The sequence below is a fragment of the Trachurus japonicus genome, chromosome 19 (assembly GCF_045865225.1).
Source record: "Trachurus japonicus isolate A0001 chromosome 19, Traja_1.0".
NCBI lineage: Eukaryota > Metazoa > Chordata > Actinopteri > Carangiformes > Carangidae > Trachurus > Trachurus japonicus.
In genome coordinates this window covers 22,091,761-22,101,702 of record NC_140925.1, presented here as the reverse complement: position 1 = coordinate 22,101,702, position 9,942 = coordinate 22,091,761, and the positions used below count along the sequence as shown (strand labels likewise).

The 9,942-nt window shown below is 42.0% G+C and overlaps 1 protein-coding gene across 2 annotated transcripts; it reads left to right on the top strand.

Moving 5' to 3' along the window:
• The first annotated feature begins 70 nt into the window (after positions 1-70).
• On the top strand, positions 71-9,873 carry rhot2 (ras homolog family member T2). Of its 2 annotated transcripts, none has more exons than XR_015034416.1 (19): positions 71-265; positions 999-1,057; positions 1,726-1,807; positions 1,983-2,026; positions 2,625-2,678; positions 2,798-2,850; positions 3,173-3,281; positions 3,494-3,595; positions 3,736-3,834; positions 3,917-4,025; positions 4,112-4,232; positions 4,837-4,921; positions 5,034-5,179; positions 5,318-5,418; positions 6,547-6,677; positions 6,787-6,867; positions 6,968-7,159; positions 7,205-8,319; positions 8,489-9,873. XR_015034416.1 is itself a non-coding variant. In XM_085761849.1 (19 exons), the coding sequence occupies exons 1-19, from the start codon at positions 229-231 to the stop codon at positions 8,604-8,606; spliced, it is 1,857 nt and encodes a 618-aa protein (XP_085617975.1). In that variant the 5' UTR covers positions 71-228; the 3' UTR covers positions 8,607-9,873. The 2 variants fall into 2 exon arrangements, 1 of the variants encoding a protein (XP_085617975.1); XM_085761849.1 differs by having other exon boundaries at positions 6,968-7,090; positions 8,117-8,319.
• The last annotated feature ends 69 nt before the right edge of the window (positions 9,874-9,942 follow it).

Below are 9,942 nucleotides of genomic sequence, written 5' to 3'. Positions count from 1 at the left end.
CCTACCGCTCCAGACTCCTGTGCAGTCGCGCTGCTTGTCCAGCAGGGCGCGCGCTCTCCCCGTCTCCTCCGTGAACCGGAACGATAATGTTTTCACCTTGGGTGCATTCATATCGCAGTGGAGAGGCACTCATTTGGTTTTAGCTAGAGAAATTTGACATTCAAATGAAAGATAAATGTCACTGTAGCACCGAAGCGCGTCTGGCTGCTCTTCACACAGAGAGGAAACATGAAACAAGACGTCAGGATACTTTTATTGGGGGAACGTAAGTCATTAACTCTTGACAACTGACCACAAGCTAAAGGACTAGCAGGCATTTAGCCGTTGTAGCTCACTCACTAACTTGTAGCTGAATTTACAAGGCTGCTCATTTTGGTCGAAGACTATTGAATTAAAAGACGTTTTCATTGGTTTTAATTGCGTCTTTTTTAAAGCACTATTTCCACGAAGTTACCGCTCTTCGCACGTTAGTTTCCGCTAATGCTAACGTAGCTTAGAGTAACTTTCCTCTTCTAATTTTGTGAACGGTCAGCTGTAGTTAACGTTAGCTGAGTTCAAGCGATAACACACACATGGATTTCAATGGTTATTTCCATAGATATCCGCCAGAAAGCACCGATATGTAAATAAATTTAAATTGGCTGGGGGTCAAGCAGTTACAGTATAACTTAAATAACCGTAGGAAGAGTTTAATGTTAGTATTAGGATTTAATTAAAATCATAACCGTTAGCTTAAAGCTATAAAAGATAAAGTACAGTGACTCGGCCGTTATCAGGCCCTCTGCATATTATAGTCTATATATCTATATCATCGTGACAGTTATCATCATGGCATGTGAGGATAAACATTGCTCTGTGCAGCTGAAATAAAAACAGACAAGCAACACAAAACAATAAACAGTACTTTATGGTTTTATACACACACCTCAGAATGAGCTAAAATGGATCATGTGAGTCTGTGTGTGTCTTCTGATCCTCTGCCATGTCTCTCCTAACAGCCAAGGTGGGGAAGACATCACTCATCATGTCTTTGGTTGGAGAGGAGTTCCCAGAAGATGTGAGTGTGACTGCAGCTGCTGTGTGTTTTTTTAGGTGGAGGATGGTAAAGAGGTTGTAGCTTGTTGTGGCAGGCGTTGGCCTCACCATGTTTGTGTGTTGCAGCCAAAAAATCATTCTACAGTTTTCAATACTTGGCCAGGTTCTTCATATTTGTGCCCTGGAGGAAAACAAATAATTTCTTGGTGCTGTTAAACGCATTCATGCTAATAAAATTCCTCCCAGCCTGTTTAAGGCAGGAGGTGTTATCACAGTCCGTTGCAGATGACTGTACTTTGCAAATATACCTCTGCTGCCGCTCCACTTGCAAAATTGTCTTGTTGCAGAATGAGACAGAAGAATGATGGCTGGGTGGAATAAGTAGAAGATGTCTCATACTCAGTCTGCAGGATCAAAATGATTCAGTAGTGCATTTTATTAGGTTTTGTGTTGTTTAGATCATTTCCATAAATCTGTAAGGGCTGCTCTGTTATTTGCAGTTTGGACAGTACAGATTTTGTTGTGTAATTTCTAGTAGTAAAAGCATGTCACCATGTCTTCTGTTGGTTTCAAGACATTTCATGGTAAATGTGTGGACTTTTCTTTTCATTTAATGATAGAAAAGGCTGGTGTGTGTATAACAGGAGGCTGTGGCCTGATAACCTGATGATCATCTGCTCTCTCTGACAGGTTCCCCCCAGAGCTGAAGAAATCACCATCCCTGCTGACGTGACTCCAGAGAAGGTGCCTACACACATAGTGGACTACTCAGGTAACATCACCTGACGACTCTCACGTACCACTGCCGTTGGCCAGTCCACTGATTGTTCTACGCTTGCTGCACATCAAAACACCAGCTGTAGAAACAAGCAGCCATAGACAAAGCAATGTGGGTGTGTATAACTTGATTTTCAAGTTTTATCTGTGTTTGTATTTGACCCTCACAGAAAAAGAGCAGACTGATGACATCCTCAAAAATGAGATCATCAAGGTAAGCCCACTTTATGGTATTAAATAACATCCTTTACTTACTCCATTGTCCTTTTTTAACAACAAAGCGTCCTCCAAAGCTCAATGAGAAATGAAATGAAGCTGGAACAACCTTGAACAATTCAACATTTTTCATGTTTTAATCCTACTCTGTGATAAAAATGGACAAGAATGTTAATAGTTTAATTAAATTGTGTTTGTACATGGTCATAAATTGGAAGAAAGAACACATTTATACATAATTGGAGGTAATTCCGAACAGTTCACATACTTTTCTCACCACTGTGCACAGAAAACAAATGACCATTTAAGCTTTTTAGGTGTATTGCCTTAAGCTACAACATTCTGAGTCTGATATTTTTCCTTTCTTTTTCTCATGTACCCTGATCAGTTATTTTTATTGTTTGTTTTTTTAACACGAGTCATTTTTCTTCCCTACTAATAGTTTTTTTAATGCAGATAGCATTAAGAGATTAAAAGAGAAGCACTATTTGTCTTTTAATTCACCCTTTTAGCTAAAGGGAACACCAGGGGTTTAATTAGAAAAGGTTTAATAGAATCTGCTGTCTGTTTGTGACATTAAGTTCTTATCACTGCAGGCGAATGTGGTGTGTGTAGTGTACGACGTCACCAACGAGGACACAATAGACAAGGTAGTGACCTGCTGCTTGGTTTACATTGTCTCATACTGTACAAGCATTCCACATATTTTACTTAATGCATTTAAACGACAAACTGCACTTGTGTCATGCGCTGCCTCTTTATTTTTCAGATCAAAACCAAATGGATACCCTTAGTAAACGGAGATGCAGAAAAAGGGAACAAGTACGTACTGTATAATCTGTCGATGGGTGTGTGTTACTTGGGTTCTGCTTTGCTGATGAACTTTGCTCTACATCCCACTGTTTACACGTCACATTGCCAAACCTGGCAGACTGGGAGTTTAAGCCTGTTGTGGAGTTAAGTCACCCTGAAAATGTTACAAGAGCATCAGCAAAATGCCCAAAATGTGGAGAGCGAGTGCAACACACAGTGTTTGTTTCCTGATGTGGCATGCCCCGAAGAATCTCATTTGTGATGTCATTGCATACAACCAATCATGACAGTGTTGCGTTGAGAGTTAACCTCCCTTTATATGTTATTTTAGAATACCCATCATCCTCGTGGGAAACAAGTCTGATCTTCGCTGTGGGAGTTCAATGGAAACCATTCTTCCCATCATGAACCAGTTCTCTGAGATTGAGACATGTGTTGAGGTGAGGCCGACCTGCAGACTTATCCAGTCTGCTAATCACTGCAGTCTGCACACAGTACACACACACACACACACCTGCTAACCTCACCAGTGTGATACACATATGGTCGCTGGGTTTCACACAAATATTTACCCAGGTACACTTTATCTGGCTTTTAGACTGTGTGGGTAATTGTATCTGAAATAATCTCTCTGCTGATTTTCTCTCTCCAGTGTTCTGCAAAGAACCTGAAAAACATTTCCGAGCTGTTCTACTATGCACAGAAGGCAGTTCTTCACCCCACTGCCCCTCTTTATGACCCTGAAGACAAACAGGTCAGCCATTTTTGGAAATGAGACACCCACTGCTGAGTCGGTCTGTCTCCGTCCCAGTCCACGTATTTACTGGTACTTGTACTTACAAATGATTGGTTGATTAATGACACGTTCTTTGTCCTTCAATTTCCCCCCCCCAGCTGAAACCTTTGTGTGTCCGAGCACTGAGCAGAATATTCTACATTTCTGACCAGGACAATGACCGAATCCTCAGTGACGCTGAACTCAACAGATTTCAGGTGCCAGTTAAAATCACTTAACGCTGCTATTATTTGAAACTGGACATTTTGTTTGTTATAAAATAAACCGTGTTCTCTGTAGAAATCTTGTTTTGGAAATCCTCTGGCCACTCAAGCCTTGGAGGACGTGAAGACAGTAGTTTGGAAGAACACCAGCGAGGGCGTGCAGGACAACGGCCTGACCCTAAATGGTAAAAAATCGGGAATGAATGAAACCATGAAGATTTGTTGTTGCAGTGCCACAGTCCGTCAAAGACTTGTGTCTCGTCTCTTTTAGGGTTCTTGTTCCTTAATACATTATTTATCCAGAGGGGCCGACACGAAACCACTTGGACCATCCTCAGGAAGTTCGGTTATGACGACAATCTTGAGCTTACTGATGATTATCTTTATCCCGAGTAAGTCTACTGACTGTATCCTATGTATCATTTCAGCTGTAAAATGTTATATTACACAACACTGTAGTTTCCCAACTAGGGATGGGCAATGATTTTCGAATATTCAAATAGGCGTTCAATAAAACACAAACTCTGCACGGTGCAGAGTCTGATGAGAAGCGTTACTTAAGAGTACTGATGTAGTTTTTACGCCAGGAGAGGAGACTTTGTCCTCATTGAGATGTGCTGTCATTCCTTGACGAGGACCTAATTGAACGGTACCACTGTGATGAGAAGCGGTACTGTACAATATTCTCCGGTACTGATTCTCATTACAGTCCGCAATTTCATTTTTCATTTTTAAATGACTGATGGCTTCAAAGCGATTGACGGGCAGTACTGCTTAGTTCCCGGCAATTATCGAATAGTGCTTTAGCTTGAAATGCCCGTCCCTAATCCCTACAGGTTGTAGTGAAATCGTTTGGAGAAAAGATCCCTCTCTGTGTATTCAACAGTTATTCATCTCAGAGTATATCTCTGTGTTGTGCTTATTTGTACACGCAAATCAGGTGTGTCTATGCATTAAATTCATGTTTCTGTCTGATTGCTGTTCTTGTGTTGTCAGGCTCAGGGTTGCTGTCGGCTGCACCACAGAAATCAATCATTTAGGCCATCAGTTCCTCCAGCAGCTGTTTGACAAGTATGATGAAGTGAGTAGACGGTCCTAGCTGCTTTTGGCTCCAATGTCCCACTGGGCTGTTCAGTGATAGTGGGGGATGTCCCTGTTTTGAAGAAGTGTTGTTGTTGTTTTTTCCTTCTTAGGACAAAGACTCTGCCCTGTCACCGTCGGAGCTGAAGAACCTGTTCTGTGTTTGTCCATACATGCCATGGGGTGCTGAGGTCTACATGACTGTGGCGACCACAGACGAGGGCTACATATCTAACCACGGTTACCTTTGTCAGTGGATGTAAGTATCTCACTCATTGTTGATGGATATTATCTGATTGTAAGCATGTCATAGTTTTACACTTTAACACACTTGGAGAATTCATTTATATTCTGCACTGTTCAAAGCTCACATGTGTGTCCCTGCCCTCACATGCAGGCTTTCTGCTTACCTTGACATCCATCGTTGCCTGGAGCACCTAGGATACCTAGGCTACCCTATCCTCACTGAGCAGGAGTCACAGACTTCAGCAGTCACAGGTGTGTGTGAGAGAGAGATTGAGTGTTAATCGTGGATGATCCCAACACACGATGTACATGCAAACAGTATGTACATTAGAGAGGTTGGGTTCTGTGTGTGGAGTGTGGAGACACACCTTCCATGCTTCTGGAAAACAACTCATACTTAAGTGCCATAGGAGGATTATTAGTCTTAATCCAGTTCACAGTAGCCTCATAGATTTACATAGGTGTGCATTTGTCCTTGAAATGTCAATGAGTTGTTCACTGTCACCTTGGAGTTTGCACCTTGCACGCCTGTCCACACTTTGGAATAATGCACTCCCTGTCACACATGATGTCTAAAAAAAAAAAAAAAAGTTTTTTCACTAAATTAGTGATTCATCGTCACGGGTGCACGTGTTCACGGGTGTCACAGCAGACATACTGTGTGTAGGAGTCATATGTTGTTGTTTCACGTGTGGATTATTTGTTGTTTGATTTGTTTGGTCTGGTTGCCACGGTGATACACAGGGTTCAGGTGATGTAGGGGGCTGAATCACACGCAGTGGGGGAGGAGAGAGGCGAGTTTAGGTAGCTGTAATTTTTGTTGACCGCCTTTTGTTCTGTTTCGATCGCTTTTGTTACATATAAGAAAACAGTGCGCACGTTTCCATCTTTAAATATCTGAAACTTACCTGGACTCAGCGTGCTTCCATGTATCAGCAGCAGCAGCAGCAGCAGCAGCAGCAGCACGTCACACAAACATACAGGACCTATTCTCATCCTCTCACAGGACTGGGAAGTCACAACACTGTGTATTAACTTGTTACAGCGTGGGGACACTTTGGAAAGTGTGTTATAATGTCTCACGGCTGCTAATCACACACAATCCGTCTCTGTCTGTGCACTTGTAATTAATCCAACAAAGCCTGCACAGCCTGCATTTAGACAGATGTAATATGCACTTGCAGTGCATTTTAAACCAAGCTGTTATCCTTTGTGGCAGTCCTCTTCATGCCACTAGAGGGCACCTTATTGAATGTATAGACTAGTTTTACTTCTGTCTAAAATTAATTTCATGTAATAAATTTTCGTTTTACTGGTTCTTCAGCAAGCAAAATTTACTTTTAGTTCATACGTTGCATTTCTGCTTGTTTGTACGTTCAGTGACACGGGAGAAAGAGGTGGACCTAGAGAAGCACCAGACGCAGAGGACAGTGTTTCTCTGCAAAGTGATCGGACCGCGTGGGACAGGCAAGACGGCCTTTCTCCAGGCCTTTGTGGGCCGCAACGTTGTGGTAAGACATCATCTGCTGCTGAAAATGTCAAATGTTTTTGAATTAAAAACATATAAGCTCCTGCTAATCACCATCATCAACACAGTTTATCACTTTGTCTTTTGCACAGAATAAAGGAAATTCCAGCAGTGCCTTCTCCCCCTATACCATAAACACTGTCCCAGTCAGCAACCAGGACAAGTACCTCATCGTGAGTAGCCCCCGTCCTGATCTTCACGTTGACCTCTCTCCTCTGATCTTGACTGAAGCCTCAACACCAAACTGTTTTCATTTCTTTCCCCCCCTTGCAGCTCAATGAGGTGGATGTGGAGGCAGAGTTCCTGAAGGCATCAGACGCCTCTTGTGACGTTGCTTGTCTCATGTATGACATCAGTGACCCACATTCCTTCGACTATTGTGCCAGTATATACAAGGTCAGTCACAACAAAAGTTGGAGCAGGATTGAAAGGGGTAATACCAGTGTTCACAGTATGCCCTCATAGGTTCCTCATCTACTTTACCCTCTGTGTGCTTTTGTTTGCACACAGTCAGCCTGGCTCATAACGCAGTATTAAAGCTCACTTTGCTGCCTTCAGCATTTTCGACTGCTCGTTTTTGTAATTGCAAAAAACAAATTCTGGAGAATAGAAAACTGCCAGGATGAGATAATCCATCATAATAACAATGAGATAGAATGAAGGCTGCGGTGTACAGTAATTTCATGGTTCTCAATTTCAGTGGAACCTTTTTGACAAATCAACTGAAAGTATTAACAGAGGCATTAAAATAAAAGGAAAAAATATATCCTATTGACATGCTCTATAGAAAGAATGGCTCTAACTATGTGCAATACAGTGAATCTAGTAAAGCTATTCAGAATGTGACAATGAGAGACATAGCTGTGCATCCACTCACTGTATTGTAATGATGCAACATTTCAATCTGTAGATATTACCCTGCAGTTATTGCCTCTGCAGGAGAAGGCAGGCCACTTCCAGCTTCAGCTATTATACAAAAATTTCCTGGAAGCTAGTGAACATCACTAAACCAAAGATCTTCCCTCTTGGAAAGATGAGCGACTTGGACAAAGCCTCCAACTGGTAGAGAAAGCTCATTAAGATTTAAAATCTGGATCTGGGCACTTTGCACAGTGGAGGTCTTATGAAAATAAAAAGCAATCAGGGTTGTTTACTAATCAAAGTAGTCAAATTTCATCTTCAGCGTTGGTCTCTTATTCTGATTATTATCAGCGAAGTAAACAAAGTTGCTGTTTTATTTTTGCTGTCAGACTGTTGACACATGCAGGAAGAAATTAGCATCTTCACCACTGAATAGATAAATAAAACAATCATTCGCCTCATAATTTTAATACAACCGCGCGTCCTTGTACATGTTACAATAAAAGTGATGCAGACTTTTTTTCCAGGTTGTTGAAACTCTTTCTTTTTTTTTTCACTCAGCAACATTACATGGAGAGCAACATCCCATGTGTGCTGGTTGCCTCCAAGGTGGACCTTCCTGAAGTCAAGCAGCTGCACGGGATGACCCCGGCAGAGTTCTGTTATAAACACCGGCTGCCTCCACCGCTGCCCTTCTCCAGCCAGTTCCTCGACTCCACCAGCAGGAACATCTACAGCCGGCTCGCCTGGGCCGCAATGTACCCGTATGTACCAGTCAAAACACTCATCAACATCACTCAGAGAAAAATCTTGTGTTTTTAAACTTAGATCAATCTAAAAAGTAATAGGAAGAGATGTTAGAGAAGCAATAACAGCACTATCTGTACATAATTCAGTGTGGTTGACTTTTTTTTTTTTCCCCTCCCACCTCAGACACCTGAATGGTTCGGACATGAGCAACACGTCCTTCTGGCTGAGAGTGGCGTTGGGTTCAGCTGTGGTTGCAGTTCTGGGCTTCGCCCTCTACAGAGCCGTCGCTAGAATGAAATGACCAACAACCGGCTGAGCTTCCATCACTTCGAAACAACATACGCTCCCTCCATCCGTCAAGACCAAACCTCCAAGACCAGATCCACAGCCACTGCAGTCTGAACTAGAAGACGGCTGCATCATTTTACATGTCTCCACACAAAGGCTTCAAGGAAACTCTTCACACCTCTGCCCCTCTAGTGTCTGACTTCTTCACTTTATTCTTCCCCTCGAGTCAACAGATCGCAAAAAAAATCCAAAGGCAATTGGAAACGAGTGATCATGTTATTCTCCTTGCTGCCATGCCCAGCTTTTTCTGCCTTACACTCTCTAACCAGGCTAAGTAGGAGTTAGCCTGTCTGCGCTCAGAACTGCTACGGTTTCATGTCCAAGGTGCTTTATCAAAACAGAGGAAATGCACAAAGACAGTAGTGTCAAGTCCACTGCTTTCCCCTCAATCATCTGTAAGAGCTGATGGCAAGTTTTTGTATACATGCAGTGTTTCATAAGCATACTAAAGAAATGCCAAATTGACAAAGACTAAGGAACCAAAGGGCAGTACAGTACATGAAGCATTTTTAACAGAGGACATCCTGACCGGCTGCGGCTGAAACTCTTCAATCAGCGACACTTTCATTTTTGACCAAGCTACCACGGACACAAGATGTTCATGTCTTGATTTGCCAAATAACTCCAGCAGCAATGAGTAGTTATAGCATGTTATTTTCCTCTTAGGCATTTGATTTTGCCTGAGAGGGAAACATTTTAATTAGCTTGAATCTTATTGTTAAAATGTTTTTAGCAATAAGGCCACGGCTGATCTGCCGTGGCGGGGAGAGATTTCTCTCAGTGCATGGAGAAAAATGGCAGTTATAATATGCATCTGCAAGTAAGCAAGAAATATTTTCTCCTACAAAAGGAGACAAAGCATTTTCAAAAAAGACAAAGTCCTTTAAAAAAAAGAATCTGGTCAGATTTCTGCTTTTTCTCCATCTGTTCACATTGAAATCGAATTCATTTTAACTGAGACTGAAATAGATTTGTAATCTGCTTTTTCTATTGACATGAACCTGACACTGTGCATACACTTTGACCATTTTACATCATCTGCCATCGCATTGTTCTCCAACATGACTCGGCCATGTTACTGTCTGTTTTGTTGATGCGTTAAGCTGGTGATCTGCTCTTTGTGCAGGACACTCCTCTGCGGCTGAAAATATGGCTGTTTTCTTAATGAAAATGAACTGATTTAGATGCTTAATAAAAAGACCAGACCAGACTGTGTGGGAGCTTCTGCCCAAAAAACTCATGTTGTGGATATTGGGATGAGTGCTGATGACTTGGAACTGAATTTATAT